This window comes from Astatotilapia calliptera, chromosome 11 (genome assembly GCF_900246225.1).
Source record: "Astatotilapia calliptera chromosome 11, fAstCal1.2, whole genome shotgun sequence".
Lineage (NCBI taxonomy): Eukaryota > Metazoa > Chordata > Actinopteri > Cichliformes > Cichlidae > Astatotilapia > Astatotilapia calliptera.
In genome coordinates, this window is record NC_039312.1 from 22,997,908 (window position 1) to 23,019,126 (window position 21,219).

General features: G+C 40.0%; 1 protein-coding gene across 2 annotated transcripts; it reads left to right on the plus strand.

Annotated features, from left to right (window-relative positions):
• Positions 1 to 20,306, plus strand: cops7a (COP9 constitutive photomorphogenic homolog subunit 7A). 2 transcript variants are annotated; one of them, XM_026183519.1, is made up of 8 exons: positions 1 to 96; positions 6,658 to 6,780; positions 11,124 to 11,199; positions 11,922 to 12,010; positions 12,835 to 13,037; positions 13,129 to 13,234; positions 18,220 to 18,381; positions 19,696 to 20,306. In XM_026183519.1, exons 2-8 carry the CDS (start codon positions 6,658 to 6,660, stop codon positions 19,756 to 19,758), a joined length of 822 nt encoding a protein of 273 aa, XP_026039304.1. In that variant the 5' UTR covers positions 1 to 96; the 3' UTR covers positions 19,759 to 20,306. The 2 variants fall into 2 exon arrangements, with proteins under 2 accessions (XP_026039304.1, XP_026039305.1); XM_026183520.1 differs by having other exon boundaries at positions 2 to 96; positions 18,220 to 18,389.
• The last annotated feature ends 913 nt before the right edge of the window (positions 20,307 to 21,219 follow it).

Genomic DNA, 21,219 nt, shown 5'->3' on the forward strand with positions numbered 1-21,219 from the left:
CTTTGAGCGGCTGTCCAATCACGGATTACGTCACTTTGTTGTAGCGGAACTGAGCGCTCGAAAGGGAAACTGTCTGCCAGAAACCAACACAACAAGGTAAATTTTAACACGCTAATCCGCGTTTTACCATTTTTGTTTTAATATTTCAATGCATATGTAGTTTATTGGCTATCTGAATACGATGGTGGCATGTTTGAAGTCAATATAAAGCCTTAAAATGGACTGAGGCCTGAAGTCAGCGGTTAGATGAAGCCTGTCGGCGGCTAATTAGCCGCTAGCAGCCGAGCTAGCATGACACATTGAGCTTGAATAATAGGTAATGTTTACGTAAACAGTGAGCTTAAAGTCGGGCAGCTACCCAAAACTACAGTTATAATGTGTATCTTTAGCACTTTGTCTGACAGCTGATTTGATGTTTCGCCCCGGGTAAGCATATAAGCTTAATATCAGTGCACCCTAAATTTAACTACTTACTTCAGGACAACACATGACCCTTTAAGTCTCTGTAAGCGCCACTTTATGTTTTGGTTGATTTTTGTTTGAATAAATAGATCATCATCATCATCATCATCATCATCATTATTATTATTATTATTATTATTATTATTATTATTGTTGTTGTTGTTGTTATTGTTATTTAATATTAACAAGTTTAAAATTGAGATCTTGAATCAGTACAGAATGGCAGAGACGTTTCTGTTTACTGCTTTAGACTTGAAAGACGAATATTAATTTAATTTTAACAAAGAATGTAACAAAATTAACATGGTGATAGAAGTAAAACTTCAAGCAAGGAAACAATAATTTTTTAAAGACCCAATTTCTGGGCAAAGTCTGCCATTTTAAAGCAGTCAGGTTGACTGCTTGCTCTGTAGATGCAGCTTTTGTGCTGCTGAACAATTAAATTACAAATAATTATAGATAATGCTTGGAAATATACGCACGGATAGGTTTCAAGGTGGCTTCCAAGTGGTGAAGGAACTTTGCTTGAAGTAGTTTCATATTTAAATGCAAACTTTATGCACACAAGTTGATTCAAACAGTATTGTATTAATGACCTGAAAAGTTGCAGATTTATTTGTGACTTTGACCGAAAACTGTCAGCAAAGAAGGCTCTTATTTATGAATGTCAATTAGTGCTAAAATGTATTTGTGCTCCTTTTTCATGCAGAACAGTCAATTTAAATATATCCATAAAACAAACATGACAAAAATGGTTTAGTTCCCAGAGGTATTTATAACACTTTAAATATAATTTGTGGGGTACACTGCTTGTTTGACTAAACAAGCTATTTGAAGGTGTCACCCTTATCTCTGGTAGAGTGTGAATGACAGTTTCTCAAGGGTACACTGATAAACATGAAGTGAATATTAGTAAGCGCTAGTATTAGCCTTATTAAGGGAATATCAGTGTATTGGCAAGCACAAACTCACTTCCAACATTGTGTAAAATGTGACTAAAAACAGGATGGAATGATTTTAAAATCTCACAAACCCAGATTTTATTCACATGGAGACACTGTTTTATGAAAAATATCCGTTCATTTTTAATTTCATGTCAGAAACATGTTTCCATAAATTTGGTTTGGGAGCAATTAAAGGTTAAAAAAGTAAGCAGTATGAAGAAGAAACAGATGGAGGAACATTTTGTAACTAATTGGATTAATTGGCAAAAAGTCAGTAACATGATCTGTTGCCAAAAAACAAAAACTGCATCTACAAATTGGAGAATAGTTTCGGAGTAATGTACCTCGATAATAAAGTTGTTAAGACTTTGAGTATCTCATCATCTGCAGTCCACAACAATATTAAATGATTCAAAGTGCCCAAGGGACAATGTCGACAATCACTATTGGATGCCATTGCAATTTAGCCCCTCAAGCAACACTGCATTAAAAAGAGACAGGATTATGTTATTCTGAAAATCACTGCATGGGTTCAGGAACACTTGTTGATATTACTGTCTTTTAACACACTTCAACATCACATCCACAAATGCAGATTAAAGCTCTATTATGCAAATAATAATCCATATGTGAACATGATCCAGAAACCTCATCTTCTCTGGGTCACAGCTCATTGAAAAGGGACTGAGGCAAATAGAAAACTGTTCTGAGGTCATATGAATTGAAATTCTTTTTGCAAAACGTGGACACTGTATCCTCTTGACTAAAGAGGAGAGGGATTATCTGGCTTTTTTTTTTTCTTCAAAAAAGTCCTTCCATAAATCAGTAAGACAATGTGAAACTGCATACCGCTGCTATGAAAACAGTGTGACTTCCTGGTCCGGGTGCTGAACTGGACTGCCTGCAATCCAGCTCTTTTGCTGACTGAAAACATTTGGAACACTATGAAAAAGAAGAACTTTTTTGAGACGTGTTGCTACTATCAAATTCAAAATGAGATAATAATGATAATTACCACCAATATGGGCCCATAATTCCACAGTTGGTTAATCTTTAATTTTCATATTCCAAACAAATGAAGCCAATTGACAGACTAATAGTTATGGCCTTACTTCTAAATAGTCTACTAGTGTTTTAACTCTCACAGATTTGATACGTAGATGATACTTAAAATGCTACAAAACTGTTTTTAACTGTTTTTAAAAAACAGTTAAAAACTCTTCTGTTCAAACAAGCCTTTTGTTGATCTACATATTTTATTTTATTTTATTTTTTTTACATTATTTACATTTGATCTTTTACATTGTATATAATGTCTATTGATTTTATTGTTTATTTTAATATTTTAATATTTGTGTACAGCGCTTTGTGATTGCCTGTCTGCGAAAAGCGCTTAATAAATAAAGTTTACTTACTTACTTACTAAAATTATAACACAAGTAATCTCAGGGGATTTCAGAATAGTAACTACCATATTTTTCGGACCATAAGACGCACTGGATTATAAGGTGCACTGTCGATGAACGGGTCTGCTTCCATACATAGGCGCACCGGATTATAAGGCGCATTAAGCGAAACAAGCGTTAGCATTCCAGCTTTACTGTTTATGTTATGCTAGCATAGCTGTGCCGCTAGCGATCATGTAGCACATCATTATATACCATCTAGCCCAACTTCAGTTACGCTACAAACGTCACTGCTGTTTAGTTTTCTGTCTTCACTTATGTTGGAAGTGATAGCAGAGCTGTACATTTTAATTTTTTCAGAAATCTCTCTGTCAGAACATGGTATATCTTGTTTAGGTGGAAACTAGCGAGCTAACTTCCTGATAATTTCTAACTCAGTTAAATGTAATAAATTCTGTTTTCATGGATGCCTGGATGTTAAACTTAACTGTTACACCCGGTAAAGCAACAACACTGATCATTTTATTACAGAGGAAAGAATTTAGACAGTTTATAACTCTCGGTGATGCGGCAGTGTTCGTCTGACTTTGGGACCTGATGCGGACGGAGTTTTGTACCCAGATTACTCCGCGAGGCTCCTGACTATGGTAGCCATAATGCTCCAACAATCCATCAAGCTGTGCGGCTTCGTAGCTTAAGTCATTCTAAAACATTTTTTGACAGATTTTTGAGCACTGTGTACCACATAAAATCGGTTCGAGGTCCGTAAGCACAACCAGAATTCATACATAAGGCGCACTGTCAATTTTTGAGAAAGTTAAAGGATTTTAAGTGCGCCTTATAGTGCGGAAAATACGGTAGTTTAAAGTAAAGCACAACAATTTTCATTTGAGCAAGCACAGTAGGGGGTCTTATTAGCAGGAAGAAACCTCAGAGAGAACCAGACTGGTTCAGTGAGGGCTGCCATCTGTCTCTACTGGTTGGGGAAAGGGTAGAAAGAAAACATTAGCATTGAGAAACAGCAAACATGCTAATCAGGTTGGTGGGTCATTCAACGATAAATTCAGTGAGTGTCTCCCACCTGAGCCTCTCCGAATAAACAGATTCTTTTTTATTAATGACCATTCAATATTCTAAGAACATATGCTAAATTTACCTTCACACTATGAAAAAGTCTTTTTTTCAAGCCCTCAGTGGGTGAAAATTTGCACTGACATAAAGCATGTAGTTTGAGTAGCATCTAAAAATGAATCTGGTACCAAAATGTAGGTATATAGCTTTCATAGCTTGTTTTCACCAGCCAGATAGCTTACACAGTGGTATAACCCTTGAGAGTTTATCCAAAATGCACTTCCTGAAGTTTCTTTCTGGGTACCAGTGTTTGTTTCTGTTATTCTATGTGATAGACATTACATTGATACAGTTTAGTTATTTGAACAGTGATATATCCCATGATGATCCTCAAAGTTGGTTACAGAAGAAACTGTGCTAAACAAAAAATTGATTTTAGCCTTAGATGGTGACACTTGGAGTGGGTGTAAAGTTAATTTGGTTGCAGTTCTTCACTCGATGTTAAATTTGTTTTTCAGCCCAGAAAATTTCATGCTACAGCTCCTCCTGTACTTAAGAGATTATGAGGGCTCAAAAATGCTGTTAAAATGACACAAATCAATGTGTTTATATGCAGTGACCCTGGTCTAGACAGCAGTCAAACATAAAACATATGCAGCTCCCAAAGTTGCCTGCAGAAAGGTAAAGAGGACACAAACCCCACCTAACCAAAACAAGCAACTTTATTGTCACATCGTGATCATTTCTGTCCTCTGTCCATATGGTCTTAGTTAATCTAGAACAAAACATCTCATCAGTTATTTTCCTTTAAGTAGCTTTAAAATGATTTAAGCTTCTGTTCTTTGTTTTAGGTTTTTAGTATTTGCACAGGCTGTAACCTCTGTGTTTTTATGGCTCAGTTTGCCTCAGCATTTAATAAGAAGCTGACTATGTGAAGTGTCAAAACAAAAACTCAAGCCTTAGCAGTGGTTTGCAGTGACCTTCAGCATGTGTCTTGGTTGCGATGCAAAGTCTATAGCACAGGGAGCTGTTTAGTGAGTTCGGGGTATTAGAAAACAGTGGAAGCTTGCAGCTCCAAAATTCAATTTTGTATTTCTTCTGCTTGCAGTATAGACTTTTTATTATTTAATAAACTGTCTTAGTCACTTTGATTTTCTAGCTGTCCAAATATAGAGCTCCTCTCAGCAATAACAATAGCTAAAGAACTGAATGTTTTGAGTAGGACTTGTAATGCCTGAATATGGTAGGACAGGGACATTGTATTAACATTAATACACAATTAAAGTAAATGAATAGGCAAAATTAAGGATACGTTGTTAAAAAGAATAATACAGGCATTACCTAAGGTCTTTGTTAAAACCACGTATCTTAATTTGCAGCTGTCTGTCCATTTAAATTTATTCATGAATGACAGTGGGGTTTTTTCTGTTTTATTCATGTTTATTATATCACAGTATCTTGTGTCTGGACAGCTGCATCTCTCATATTGAGCAGATCAACAAATTCCTCATGCCACCTCTCACTGATATGCAGCCAGTTTTGGCCATCTTTTAAATTCAGTTGAGGTATACAGATGGATCCAGTTCAGCCTCACACTTCGAGCTTGATTTGACTTTTAGAAAGCCCTGAAAGTACGAGAGGCGGTGTTTCTTTAGCATGGTGTAGGTTAACTTGTTTGATTAAATCGCATGTCCACTCACCTTTTCAGCTCATCTGGGAATGTGCACTTTGGACCTCCTCAATGATGATGCGATGGGGCGACATACAGAAAATGTGCATCTAAATGTGTCCAATTTATGGGGATAAGATACTATATTGGTGCCATCAGCAGAAGCAGGCAGAGTAGTATTAGCACCACAATGGGTATCCAGACACTGTTGCATAAATTTTAGGAAGTGGCCTAAGGTAATGATGCCAGTATGATGCAACTGCAATAATTTAATCATGCATCTGTAATACCAACTTCCCTTGTGTCCCAGGATGTGTCTACTGGGATTAAGATCTTAAAATATCCCATCAGTTGCTCAGTTGAGGCTCATTTGAATCAGGAGGAAGTGGGATCAAACTGGCATACATTTAGATTTTTATAACTAGAGAATGTAAAGAAAACATTAAATATGACGGGTTAGATCGGGGTATGGTCCTGGATGTTTATTAGGTTGTTTGTTTTCTTTCCAGATTTTAAGTGTCTGCTTGAGGCGCAGATAGATTCATGTCAGTACTTAGGTAATTATTCTGGTGCTGCCTTCAGCCCAAAGTGCATTTGCATCGTATTTCTATTGAGGGAGTGGGCTGATGAATATACATGCCCTGCTTCACATTCGTTTCACTTGTTGCCTGCTTTGGTACTGCCCAGTTAAGCTGCTCTTTCAGTGTCTGAGCTCTCCAGGCAGTTTGAGGGTTAAGTGCTTTGGTCAAGAGCCCTTGGCTGTTGGACATTAAATTAGAGTGAGTATTGTTCATTTATATAGATATATTTTCAACAAGTGACGAGTGGCTGCAAGGTTTGACAAGGGCATGGCATTGCACGCAGATGCTGTGGGGTCTGAGGCTTCATTAATAGACCATTGTAGTTCTTGTTCTTGTGTTTTTCAAAGATTTTGATATGATGTCCCCAGAGGGCTTTAATAAAGTGGCAGAGCTAAGGCAATAAGAGAGGATATCTCTTTGATTCTTATCGTGATTGCTCTGCAGCTCATCCTTGTCTCTGTAGTATCCTTGTCTCGTCTAACCTGCTAACTGTGTTTCTGGTACCTGTGTCCTCCCGGCATCAGATGGAGGTGGAGCAGCTCCTGTCTCTGTCAGGCTCAGCACTGGCCCAGGCTGTCAGCTCTCTGCTGGAGACCCCAGGCCTCTATGTTTTCTCTGACATCTTGGAGCTGCCTAATGTCAGAGAGGTAAATGCTCTTTCCTCACGCTTTATCCACACACTCTGCCCTTTGGGATATTGTCAGTCCTGGCATGAATGAAAATCATTATTAGTTAAGTCTTGTGTTTAAATGCACCATCAATAAATTCTTCCAAAACTAACTAAAGATACCAACAACACCACAGAGAACAACCACACTGATAATTTTATTGGAGCTGAAAGAATTTGCACCATTTTTAACTCAGTGGTGCCTCAGTGCTTGTTTGCTTTTTGGACCTGAAGGAGCTTTTGGATCCTGAAGTGATAATGATGTCATACTTAACAAGTCAATTTCCTGAAGATATATAAACTGAAGATGAACTAGAGCCAAGCTGGTCCCACAAGATTATGCAGTAAGTCACTATAACCTTTAAGCTTAATCACTTAACCAGAAAATGATTAAGCACAGTCTTATTTACAGTTTTGGCCAGGTAAATGGCAGACCTTCCTGTCTTAATGCTGCCCCCTGGTGGTGAGAGTTTAAGTTAAAAACTGCAGAGGGAAATTACAAAAATGTCCTTTAATGAATACAAGAAGAAGCTGATCAGCCAAACCAGTGGCTGCACAGCTTGTGTGTAGTATGATTGCAAGTGTTTACAAACTGAATCACATTTGCCATCCGTGCAAGTGGAAAAACACCACAGTTATGTTCCAGTGACTGAAATCAGAACTCACCCTCCGATCAACACAACAACACATAATAAGCATCGAGCTCCTGAAGGCACCATAAAGTGCAGGATAACACGTTACATACACACAGCTAATACCCTGTTTTTGAAGCGAAATGCTGCTTTTAAAGGAGAGTGTGATTTAGCAGAAACATTCATCCATTACTTAAGTTAAGCCGTGAAAAGGATGGAGAAAAAGCCAGACCAGCGGGAATATTTGCTAAGGATTTGAGACACCCTTTTTTAGGAGCTAAACAGATAAATTGCATTTGTCCTTATTTAATAAAGAACCATACCAAGGTGAAAAAAAATGAAGACAAGCAGTCCTAAAGAAATATAGCAGAGGACATTTTAACTAACAGATTGCAATAAAAAGACAAGAGAAAAAAGCTAAAGTTGAGATTTCTGAACAGTTCAGACAAAGTGATAAATACCACAGGAAATTAAAAATGTCGGTTTGGAGTCAGTTTAGACAGAAGAGCAACAATACAACAGCCTACACAAATATTTACCTCTGTGTTTTTTCCCCTCACTGTTTTTTAACTGTGCATCTATTTACACAATAATCTATTCCAAATCTCATCCTGTGTGAGTTTATTCAGTTCTATTGTGATTTTCCTCTGGCAGGACAAAGACAAGTGTTCTCTTTTCATCAGACAATATTTGTATTTTTAACAGCAGTGAATATTTTCCTTTCCTCTTAGCTACTTTCCAGACATGCACAACACTCAAATCGACGTAGGCAATTACAGAAGTCAGACGAAGGGCCACTGCGGTCATTCCTTTCCCCCCTATAATTTCTGTTAAATTTAATAGATGGCCTCCAGTTATTTATAAGGACAGGGAAAATGGTTTGAAATGGAATAGGATTTCTGCAATAGAGCAGCTGGACATTAGCAAAGAAGAATTTCACCTGCCCTCTTTCTTTTTTTTTTTTTTTAAAGTTATATTAAAATATTTTTTTTAAACCATGGGGAAGCTGTGCATCAGGAGGTAGCGCAGGTTGTCTGCTAATTGCTAGTGGTTCGATCCCTGTCTCCTTTAACCTGCCTGTCAAAGTATCCTTGGGCAAGAAACTGACTGCAGAGTTGCCCTCATCCATCAGAGTGTAAGTGTGTGAACGATGAAAGCACTTGTATGAATGTGTGTGTTTCAGGTGGATGAGGCTTGGAGTAGCAAAGAGTGATCAGATTTAGTAGAAAAGCACTATGTTAGTACCCGACTGTTTAACATGCATGTTTTAGCCAGGTTTTTATTAATTAAAATATAATTGACACGTTTGTTTATTAAATGGCCACATAAGGTATAAGGTAACTGTACCAGGCGATCTTCCTTATCATGCTGTGTGTAGTCACCCGCCTAAGGCCAACTCTGAGCCAAGAAAAAACCCTGGTGAGGAAATGGATGGATGTGATTACTATTTAAATGTTAAGGACCAGGAAATATTAGACGGGGGTCATTCTGTGTCAGTTCATCATATGCCTCCCACCTGACCATCTCAGATTTGCCAGGGCAAAGATAGTCTCTTAATAGGAATTATGCTAAATTTCAGGTCCCTGCTGTCAGACGTTTTTCTGGCATCTTTTTTTGAGGGGATATTTTAAAGTTCATTTATCTAGAAAATTACTTGAGCTAGATTTTTCAGAGGAAATATCTGGTACCATGACGATATTAATATGGACTGTCGGGGGTGTAGCTTAAATTAACATAGAATGATGGCAGCTTGAAGTGTCATAAATACTTGGATGTCTAATCTCTGACAGCAGATTTGAAGGCTTGTAGAAACTACAAATTCTGGAAGGGGAGAGTAGAGGGCTGATAATTTGTTTATAGCTTCTCATACACAAGGCATATAATATTCTTTAAAAGATCGGGTGAATGGTTTCACTGATGTTCAAGCTTCAGTATAGGTGGAGAGGGAAAAAAAACACATTTTCATCCAACTTCAGTGTGACATTCCCCAGGTATGCCTCCATGTACCAAAATCCAAATTACCTTTTTTAGAAAGAGAAGGTTTCTGTTAATAATATATCAAAATTTGTGATGGTTTTCTGTCTCATTTTCTCAGTATGAGGTGTTTTCTTTTTTTTTTTTTTTTGACACTCTTAAATTTATGTACGGGAGCCAAAGATTGTTTCAGAAGCCGAGCAACATGTTTTAATTTAATTTATGCACCTTCAGGGCCCAGCAGGAAGTTTTTTTTTCTAGCCAAGAAGAGAGGATGTGTGCTCAGTACCATAAGCACATGATTACAGGCAGGAGTTCCTGGTACACTGGATGCAGATATGTAATTAAGGAGGATGACATAAAAAGGCTGAGACTTCCATGAAGGAATTCAACTTTTAGTTACATTCTGCTATTGAAGATAACTTGTTTCATTAACGTTGATGATGCAAGCTATACAGGTAGCAGAATTCATGCATGTGAATGCATGTGGTGTTATATTATATTTCTTCAAATGAATTAAATGCTGTTGGTGTAGTATTTATAATTTCTTTGAAAAAAAAATGTCATTAGCTGAATTACTGAGACTTTATGATCAAGTGATTGAAAATTATATCTTGGAAATACTTAAATAAGAATGTTAAAATGCACTTTTGAAGCCCGAGTATCTCTGTAGCCAATAATCTGATAAGGACAATCTCTCAAATTTTATCTCGGCTATTAAAAATGAAAGGCAGCGGGTGAAATTTAGGCCCTTTGTCTTAGATCCAGTAAATTTTAGAAATATTTGAATTTATTATAATCCTCAACTGCCATACATAAAGATGAGTATTTCAAAATTCATACTGGGACAAATTTTGATATGTTATTAGCAGAAATGTCCTCTTTCAAAAAAGGTAATTTAGATTTGGTACATCGGGTCATACCTGGGAAATATCACAGTGAAGTTGAATGAAAATGTGGTTTTGTTTTCCATATTCAAGCTTGAATATCAGTGAAACTATTCAGCTGATCTGGACTGATTTAAAGAATATTTTGTGTCTTGTATATGAGAAGCTATAAAGAAAATATAAGCCCCTACTTATCCCTACGTGAACTTGCAGTTTCTTCAGGACTCCAAATTGAAAGCGATTAGGCATCCAAATATTTATGATGCTTCAAACATCCATCATTCTTTGTTAACCTGAGCTTCACTCCTGAGAGTCAGAGAGTCAGCACCAGATATTTACTCTGAAATATTTGAAGGACACAGCTCAAGTAATTTTCTAGAATTTTAAAGTTGCCGCTCAAAAATTATGCTATAAAACATCTAAAACCTTTCATAACTTAAAGTATTTTTTCTGCAAAAATTAATGTCACTAGGGAGCTGAAATCCAGCATAATTCCTGCTAAATAGTGCATCTTTACCTGGAATCTTTTCAGGCAAAACTGTGAAACTGTCATGTGGGAACTTCTTTTTTTTATTATAAACTGAGATGGAATGACCCACAGATCGCCAGAGATGGATTTTGGAGCCTGGTATGAATGCAGAATAGTCCTAACACATTTGAATATACCCGTCAGGTCTTTTTTTGTGTTTCTTTCTTTTTTACTGACTCACAGAAACACCTCTGCTCTGTCCATGGATAAAATGCCATTGAATAGCTCTTACGTAGAGAGTCTCATTACTTACAATATTCTGCCACATCATTTTCTCTTTCATCTTCTCTCCAAACCACAGCTGGAGAATGGTCCTCATGCACCGGTGTACCAGCTCCTGAACCTCTTTGCCTATGGAACCTACTGCGACTACAAAGGTATTGCAGCGGCAGCACAATGTAAATAAGTAATAGGGTGGCCCTGCAACTCTTTTATTATGAGCCGTATTTCTTTGCTTCAAGGCAGGCACCTTGACACAGAGGCTTTAAACACCCTCACCTGAAATGCTGCAGGCAGGTGGTTCATGGATAAAAATTGCTGGAGCCTATTTAGACTGATGATTGTCTGTGTCACAAACAGACTGTAAACAAATCTTTTCCAACTTAAATTGCTTTCTGCGTAACACACCAGGAAGCTTCAAGTAGAAGTGGAATCCTAATTATGACTAATTATGTACTGAAGATCAACCAATAGCCTGGAAAAAAAGATTGTAGCCTACTTTATTGTTCTTTCCCTTTTGAGACTTGCCGCCAGGGAGCACATTTACTTTCATAGAGCTGTGTAGTGGATCCCTTAGAGGAGCTGTCAGAGCTGCCGTCTCAGGGGGCGTGAGTCCTGTCACCAGGGTAGCGAGTCAGCAGGAGGCACAGTTGCAGGAAATGGACTTCCTCCCGACTCTGTTCTCTGACTGCTTAAACAGCTCCACACTCACCTTCACCTTGCTGTGTTACATTACACCTCATAGTAATAAGTTTTGCTTCTATTATGTGTGGCTGTTTGACCCTCTGTAAAGTAACACTTACACACTGTTCTGGTAAATGTTTCCCATTGTGTTTCTATTTGTTTTTTTGTGTATTATTATTCTCGTCTGCTGCTGCAGAGAGAGCAGCCTCACTTCCCGAGCTGACCCCGGCACAGAGAAACAAACTCCGTCATCTGTCAATCATCAGCTTGGCTTCCAACCTCAAGGTACAGGTCCATTATTCTCTCGTCCAGGTTTTACATAAAAGTGCAGATGAGCTGTGGTGTTGTATTGATTTTTGTTTTCTTTGTCTCAATCTTAGAAAATAAATTTGCTGCAGGCGTCATAAAGCAAGCCCTGATATAAATGATATGTGGGCAATTCTGCTTTTAGATGGCTTTGCTATTTTCCTCGGGCTCATAATCAGATTTTTTTTTCTCTTTTTCTTTTTAACACTCGTGTGAGGTTGGCTGTGATCCTAAGCTTGTGGCTGTAAATATATCAGCTAAATTTGGAGGAAAACAACAGACGAGCCTCTTAATTTCTCAAGAAAAGTTACCAGCACAACTTGTACCCTTCGTGTCATTTGAAATTTCAGTGCCAGCACTCCATGTCCACGATAAAGTATTCATCTTATGTGGTTTGTTACAGCATCTCTCCACTGTCCTGCACCTCTCCTTGTGCCCTTTTCTTTTCTCTGCTCCTGATAAATAATAGATTCATTATTCTCACCAGTGCTGTCTTTTTTTTTTCTTCCTCCTCTAACTTAATATCTGTGTCCGTTAACATCCCTCTTTTCACTCCTGCCCCCTTGTTTTTCTCCTTAATGTGTCACCGCTCTCCCTACATGTGGGTTTGAACTCACTAATTGCCCAGTGAAGGATTGTAAAGTTTTAAGCTCCTTTCATCTTCCTCTGGCAGTGACATTTACACAAATGAGCGTTTTCACTGTAACATTTTTTTTTTGTCATTTTCCATCAGAGCACTGAAGTGGAATCAAATTAGCTGCCTGCTTACCTACACTTTCCTCTTCTCTTTATTTTCCCCTCAGTGCCTGCCGTACTCGCTGCTCCTGCAACAGCTCGATTTGAAGAACGTGCGGGAACTCGAGGACCTGCTGATTGAAGCTGTTTACTGCGACATCATCCAGGGGAAACTGGATCAGAGGAACCAGCAGGTGGAGGTAGACTGCAGCGTGGGTCGCGACCTCGGCCCTAATGAGCTGCCAAACATAATCAACACGCTGCAGGAGTGGTCAGTATCACCTCTAAGTGTCTGTGGACACACTTTAGATTTATGTCTCAATTATCTGTTTTTCTTACTCCGTGCTTTTGTTCTCTCTCAGGTGTGCAGGTTGTGAGGCAGTTCTGTGTGGTATTGAGGAGCAAGTCTCGAGGGCAAACCAATACAGAGAGAGCCAGTTAAAGGTCAAAGTCCAAGTGGAAACAGAAGTAAGTCCTTCCTCCCTTCAGTCTTCAGTTCTGTCTCTTTTCCGCTTGGCTACTATCTCCCCTTTTTTCCCTACCAGCCATTTGTGGTATTCTAGTTTCACCCTGACTGCATATTTCGTTATTTGCAACCTCATTTCTGTGATCAGTCTGTAATCAGTGGGAATGCGATTAACAATTTCATAACAGCCATTTAAAGTGATTTCTTTTCTAATGCACTTTGTGTCAGTAAAAACCTGCAGTCCCTTAAATGTCCAGCTGATGTTAAACTAAACATTTTTATTCTCTGTTAGCGCAGCTCTGTGAATTGCTTGGTGGGGTTAAAAAATAGAAAAGATAATGAATGCATTTTTATTTTACATTTTTTCGAGATTTGCATTAAATTGACTGACATGAAGCCACGGTGCAAGTTTGTTTACTTTTCTCATGTTCCCTTCATCAACACTCAGGCAGCCTGCTAGATGCTGTCAGTCACACAGGCACTGACACACCCCTCTATTATTAGTATTCATGCCAGATTTAGACAGTAAATTCACTGATGATGTGTGATTGCTCCAACTAGCTCGAGCTTGACAAATCAAGTGGGCATCTTCCAAGGTTAAAGCTGTCTTAGTACAAAACTCCCTCTCTGTGCAAGAGAGCAGCTCAGCAAGGTTAAAGTCCTGTCTGTGGAAAAGGGGCCGAAGCCTCACGTAAACTTTTCACTGCAAATTTGCTTGGAAAAGTGAGAGGGGACTTTCAAAGGCATTCATGGGCAGTGTGAACAGGAACAGATGCAGCTACGCAAACATGTTTTTGTATTCATGTAGGTACCTCACTGTTGTTTTAATGTAGACTTACAGATATTTGCAGACTCATTGGGGGTAACTAGAATAGTTTTACATGTTCACTAAACAAACTGTACATGTGTCATATGTAAATGGACCAATAATAACATAGTACTCCTTTACTCCATCTGAGCACTCAAATCCCTTTTACATTAAAACTACATTCAAGCAGCAGAGGCTTTGAGAGCTTTCTAATCATAAAACACATCATCTGACTGTATGTGGCAGTCTGGGCTTTAGTGTCTTGTCCAAGGACACTTCAACAGGTGAAATGGAAGAGCCCGGGATTGAATTTTTGACCTTCTGTTGACCCGCTGGGTGACATTTGCCACTCCCCTTTCACATCTGTCCATACTCTGAAACCTGGCCAGTCTCCCCAATTAGGAATTACTTACCAAATCAACATTTCTTCGCTTTCGTCGTGCCAGCGAGCCGCTCTCTTGGCACAGACGTACCCTTTTACAAGCGTTCGTTTGCTCACAAAGAGTTAAGCTGCATCAAGCCCTCAAAGTGTTCTTAAAGTGAAAGTGTTCTCAGTGTACTTTAACTATAAGATGACCTTTGAAAGTGTTGACTTTAGTATGGATGAGACAACACCACTGTTTCTGCCACTGCTGCATATTTAGATGTGGCTGCTTTATATGAGGCTGTTCTTATATCTATAGAAAACAGTTCATGCAACGATAGGAAAATTAGTTTGATAAAAGCTTTACATACAAAATATAAACAACGTTCACAAGTGTTCGATGTGTTGCCCCTCTGGACTCACAGCATGCGTCAATACGATAAATAAACCACGATAATTCTTTCTCATACACTCTGTATGTATCGGTGGCAGTGGGAATAATCTCTATTCCCGTTGACACCATCAGGGTTATGAGGGGCGCTGGAGCCTATCCCAGCTGTCACGGGGCAAGAGGCGAGGAACGACCTGGACAGGTCACCACAGGATGTCTGTCACAGGGTCAACACATAGAGACAGACAACCATGGATAACGTGCCAAAAATGAATGAATGTGTATTCTCTTTCCATGCTTGGTCTCTTTTTTTTTTTCCTCTTGAAAAGGTCTTAAAACATCCTAAATTTAACTTGCTTCTACCTGCAGTTCACATGAGTGGACTCGGACTGCTTAAGTTAACAGCGTTTTCATAAGATTAACTAAATGCATTCCTCTGAGAGATTAACATGTAAATATGGACAATATCGCAGCTTATACATTGCCGTTAACTTTTCTGAATTGTGGTTTTGTTACATCACTGTCGTTATAAAATCAGGATTTAGCAGTGCAGCAGCTCGGATAATGGCTTGTCAGTTAAGGCTGCTTAACATCAGTATAATGGGACGTGTTTGTGTCACTATTTCATGCTTGTCCTGTTGTCTGACAAGAGAAAAATAGAGGTATGTAAATGAGAACTGCTTTATTGGGAACTCGGCTCTTTTAAAATACAGTTTATGGAAGCAGAGAGAGTAACAGAAGAAGTAAACAACACTGCAGTGTTAGCCACATTTGCCGTGCACTGTGCTGACAATTATTACATGCGGTTAAACTGCTCGAGATGTAACATTTTATATTTAAGTGCAGAAGAAGAAACATAATAAAATAGCACAACAAAGAAAAGAAGAAACAAGAAAACAAATTGCAACCTTATAGAAAACAAATCATCCAATAAATCACTCCACTAAAAGAAGAGATGAAGAAAACTGATTGAATTACTGAAAGCATAAGTAATCTGGTTTGAGGTGACAAAGCAAAGCATGTTTGAAGAAGTGAAAAGATGGCAAGGAGTGGATATTTAAAGGTAACTTATTACAATCAGTGGAACATAAAAGCTTTTATAAGTTTCCTTTGATACAAAATCTACTTTAAAGCTTCTAAATGCAGGCTGTTCCCTCCAGAAGTCATCCACGGGCTCTTCATTACCTTAGAAGACACAGATAACCTCTCCCCGAATTTAAAGTGATTGATTTATCAGCTGAATCGCTCTGAATCCCATTGTTTACAGCTGGTTGCTAGTGGATGTTACAGGTTCTGGTTCAGGATAAATGAGCATCTTGTGTTGCGGTCATTTCGGCAGTCATCTCTACAAGTCTCTGAATTTGGTTCTCTCCACCTGTCCCACTTGAAGAGTCGGGAGAACTGGAGCCTGTCATAGGTTGTCGTAGGAGAGGGGTTTGGTACCTCCTGGTCAGGCCTAAGAACTCACTGTCCATTGCCTCTCACCATCACATCCATTTGTATATCTTCTTGTCCTTAGCGGGCGACCAGCTGCGGTGGTCTGCCGCGCAACCAGTACGCTCCTGTAGGTGCCGCAGGTTCTCTTGCTTGACCAACGATTATCTTCCACGCTTTTCGATCTAAGGCGATGGTTCTTGCCTGCTCGAGGTCAAGTCCAGGGCCTTCAAATCATCCTGGATTTGTTTCATCCATGTCTTCTTTGGTGCATTTCGATGCACCCTCCAATCGGTGGGGCGGGTCAACCAGAGTAGGCCATGGGGGTAGCGGCTCGGGTCCATTCGACAAATGTGGCCAAACCAAAGGAGTCGGCGGCGCTGGATTAGGTCGCCGATCGTTGGTTGGCTACCGCAGCTGGTGAGGATGGTGTCATTCGAATGACGGTCGCGAAGGGAAATGCCGAGAATGCATCTAAGGCAACGCATTTGGAAAACTTTGAGCTTGCTCAGGTCGTGTTTGAGCATTGTCCACGTCTCTGCGCCGTAAAGTAGAATGGGCAGGGTTCAGTAAAGGCGGATCTTTGTCGCCAATGAGATGTTGTTCTTCTTCCAGACGCACCAGCGCAGGGAAGCGAATGCTGCCGCCGCCTGCCCAATTCTGGAGCATATCTCCGCTGATGATGCCACTTTCTTCTCCTCGACGAGGGACCCCAGATATTGAAATTGTTGGACTTGTTTGATCTGCACACCATCAAGGTGGACGATCGTTGGTGAGCCGTCGGTGGTCAGGACTTTGGTCTTCTCAGCGTTAACCTTGAGGCCGTACAGTTTGGAGTGCCGGGCGATGTCATAGAGGATGTGAGTTGCCTCGGTGTCGTCTTCGGCAAAAATGGCGCTATCGTCAGCGAACATTAGATAGGTGATAAATCGGTCAGTCGAGGCTTGGACTCCGCGGCAGCCCTTGAATGCTTCCGTTTGTATATGGCCCTTTAGACTAATGTGGGACCGAGGCAGTTGTTCATTCTTATCTACAGTGATGTAGATAAGTAACAGGAAGAAAAAAATCCTCAACTACAAAAGAGACTTTTCAGCTACACGTTTTCTGAGGAAGAAAAACCTGTTATTAAGCATTTGTTTTTTGTGCGTCAACTGTGATGTCACCACAGTCCTGTGATCGTTGACACTTCTTGGTTCAGGTGCACCTGACACAATGCAGTTGTCACTTGCATGTTCTCAGCATCAGTGCTGTTATGGGAATAGAAGAAGTTAAAGTAGGAAGCAAGCTTTCAAGCTGTTGCAGCATCTCCTACTCTGTAATCAGACCATCTCTGAGCTCCTGTACTGTTATATCATTGAAATGGCGCTAAAGAAAGAAACGGTCATACACTCTGGTGTCCAACACGGCCAGTACACCAGCCTACAAAATTCAGCACGCGACCATAAAAGGATAATTAGAGTGGAGTTTGGTTTTTGTAACTTTTTACATGCACAAAAAAAACAAGATCTGCTCCCTGACGTGTGTTTGTCCGCTTGTGTAGATCCTTTTCTTCATTCTGGGTGTGCAGCCGACAAAGACATGTAGCAGTGACGCTGTACGTAGGTAGAATGCTGATTGGTTGAAAGTTTGGCTTGAACAGGACAGCAGAGTTCAGCGCAATGGGGAAAGAAGATGGGAAAAATATCAAAGACCAAACAATCAGCACCAGACACACAGACAGCAGCCGCAGTGGCTGCTGTCTGTGTGTAATCATTTTTAACCATTTTTAACTCAGTTTCACTTCACTACAAAGAAGTTCTTTGTCTGTTATGGCTGCTGTCTTCTCCACAGCAGGCTGAAGGACCAACAGCAGCCCAGACACAAGAGTTTTACGTTACCAGTTGTTCTAAATATTTTTGACATGGCCTCCTGGTGTCACTAACACAAGAGGACACCCACGCTCGTCCCTTTAATTTTCAGTTTTTACCCTCTCTCTTCACTTCTCCACCAGGTCTCAAATCTACAGAAGACGTTAAAGGCCAGCGCCGCGTCTCCATCGTCAGGCCCCGCTCCAGCTGGAGCCGCCTCCAATCAGGACGCAGACCAACCCGCCGAGCCACGAGACCCCGCTTCCTCTCAGGAACCGAGACAACCAGGCAAAAAGAGCTCAAAGGTGAAAGGGTGAGTGGCGTCCCGCTGTGTTTGTAGTGGTTGCACGTAGCGGGCAGCAGAGTATTTTGAGTGAGCTGCTTTCATATTTATTTATTTTATTATACAAAAGCACCCACCAGGAGTTTGCATAGAAATTGCATTTATTGTTTTCATGGCTAAATATTTTACAGATTGAGCGCATTTTATTCAAATTGGTTGGTACGCTTTTAAATGAAGTTTCTGTTGTTGAGGTTCTTCCCTCCCCCATCCAAATAAGAAATTCATTTTTACAAGTCACAAAATTGGAACAGAAAGCTTCATATGGAGGTTTTTTCCATTACGTTTGTTTTATCGCTGCACCTCCTTTTGTTCTTTGAAGCACTTTGTAACTGTGATTTTTGAAAGGTGCTTCATAAATACGTATATCCCTACTTATAAGCATGAAACTATAAAGACTACTTCAAACACTAAATTAAAGCCATTAGTCCGGGTTTCTTGTAGAGAGCAAAAGTTAATTCAGCCGAGAACCACCGTGTTTCCATTTTTCTAATAAACAGTAAAAAGCCAGCTGCTGCTGTAAGTGGCTTGTCTGTGCAGAGCGTGTGTCTGCATGAAGTAGCTTTATTATCAGATGCACATTAGTGTTTTGCAGCGGTACCATAACCCCGCTATCAGGAACTCTCTTTCTGTTCTGCTTCCATCCGGCCTAATTACCAGTGGCTAATTTCACATCTGTCCTGGATTGTAAAATGTCAGTGGATATACAAACGCCCCGCGTGTTTCCTTCCTGAAAGAACCATTTCCCCCCTCCAGTGACCGGCCGAGATGCTTTGCTTGGCTGCTGTTTATGTTGTTCTTGTCAAACAGAGAGCAGTGATTATTTTCTGGCTGCCTGTCACATTTTGACGAAGCATAGAGCCCTGTAATTTCCATCACTCAGCACCACACATCATTCAAATGAAGATCCACTCAGTGTTTTAAAATCCAAATTAATGATAGCTTAACCTCAATCCTCAAATGAAAACAAGTTTTGACACCATTTCTTTATGAAGCTATTTAAAGGATGGGACTGATACTGCAGCTGTTATTATTAGAAATCTGCTCTTTGCCGAAATATGCAGAAGAAGAAAATCCACTGTGATCAGTGCCACTGCGAAAAAAACAAAACTGTAAATACTGGTGTTGGGAATTTTAGCATAAAGATACTTTTGCACCCAGGTTGCATCAGTAATTTGTTGCTTCAGTAGAGCAAGCAGAAAGTAAACATGTAAGTCATCAAATTATTTAAATAAAAAAAAGAAACACCAGCTGAGTTTTGTATTTGTTTTCTGTCCAGGCTGCGAGGCAGCGGCAAGATCTGGTCCAAGTCCAACTGAGGACGAAGGGACAGCGGCACTGATGGACACTCACTAATCAACGGGCACACACGGTGTTGACAAAAACAAACATTTAAATAAATAAATAAAATGTGATCACAGTTCATTTACCACAGAACAACCAGGGAGCTTCACGGGAACTTTTTCTTCTAACCAAATCTCACCCTGACGGATTGAGAACCACACACGGAGCTGATGGATAAAGCAGGCGTGACATCCTCTCCTGCAGTCGTTAACGGGCGGACTGTTTGTGTAAATACACGGAGACAGAGCAGTCTGCAGCAGGAGTCAGTTGCCTTTGACCAGAAACAGGATCAGTGTATTTGACGCCTGTTTGTTTGTGTATGCGTGTGTGTGTGTGCATGCGCGAGTGTGTGTGTGTTTGTGTGTGTGTGTGTGTGTGTGTGTGTGTGTGCATTTTTTTGGTCTAAATTGTTCTCTTGGTTTAGTTTAATTCTATGTTGCTTTGTATTATTTGTCTCTCTCGCTCGCTTCTGAGGTGAGACGTGTAAAAAAGGAAAAAAAATCTGAATATAAATTGTTGGAAAATAAAACGAAGCCCTGTACTTGTCTCGACTGTCTCATTAATGTCACTGTCACTTCTTTTATTAAATGCGCTTCAGAGTCTAACTCCGGAGGGTGCGCTGCTAAATGTTAACTCGCAGAAGGGGGCTACCCGTTAGGAGGTCAAGCCATTAATTAGGGCATGTCCCCAAAGAGACTAATGTATTATAGAGCTGAGGCTTCCCCTGTGCACTACCAGCATGGCTACACATACACAGACACACACACACACAGAAACTCTAAGAGCATCCATATTTCATATGAGAATGTTTTGCCCAGAGCTTCTATTTCAATGTCAAAATTGCCTGTTGAAATTGCCTGCCACCCTTTCTTGTACCTCCATCACGCAGTCAAAATTGCCTTCATCTTCACCGCTCTGTCCTTCTCTCACTCTTTTGATTCTGTTTCCTCTAAATTCTCCGCTCATCGTCCCGTGTGACAGTAATGGTTGCAATTAGCTGACCATCAGCAATGGAGAAAGGGCAGCAGACGGAAATTGTGAGGCCCTTTTCATTTAACCTCCCGTTTTTCTCCGTTCCCTCCTTCCTGCCACTTTTCTCCTCACCTTTATAAATAGTGGTGTTAATTTCAGTCAGTGTGATTCAGTTTCATCGGTTCAATTTTTTTACTAGATTGGATCTGTGAAATCTAACAGCTGCACACCTTTGGAGGTGTTTGCGAGTGAGAGATGAGTCGACGGTGTCAGCTGCGTGCTTTATTATAGGTGTGATCATGTGACCAAGAGACCGCATGCACGAGTTCACACCTGTTATTTTTTAAACTTATGCATTAATGTTTGTTGTTTACCCATCATGGTTCCTAAATTGCCGCAACACCTGCCGGTACGTCTCATAACTAGACCACCATTAAAACTTCCACGCGGAACCGAGCCAATCAATTACTTTGATTGATCAGTAAAA

Bases quoted from the DNA above. Each gene is read 5' to 3' on its own strand.
- cops7a (XM_026183519.1), top strand. From the start codon at position 6,658: ATGGAGGTGGAGCAGCTCCTGTCTCTGTCAGGCTCAGCACTGGCCCAG. The intron at 13,235-18,219 runs GTAAGTCCTTCC...CTTCTCCACCAG, and splicing joins AAGTCCAAGTGGAAACAGAA to GTCTCAAATCTACAGAAGAC. The intron at 18,382-19,695 runs GTGAAAGGGTGA...TTTTCTGTCCAG, and splicing joins CAGGCAAAAAGAGCTCAAAG to GCTGCGAGGCAGCGGCAAGA.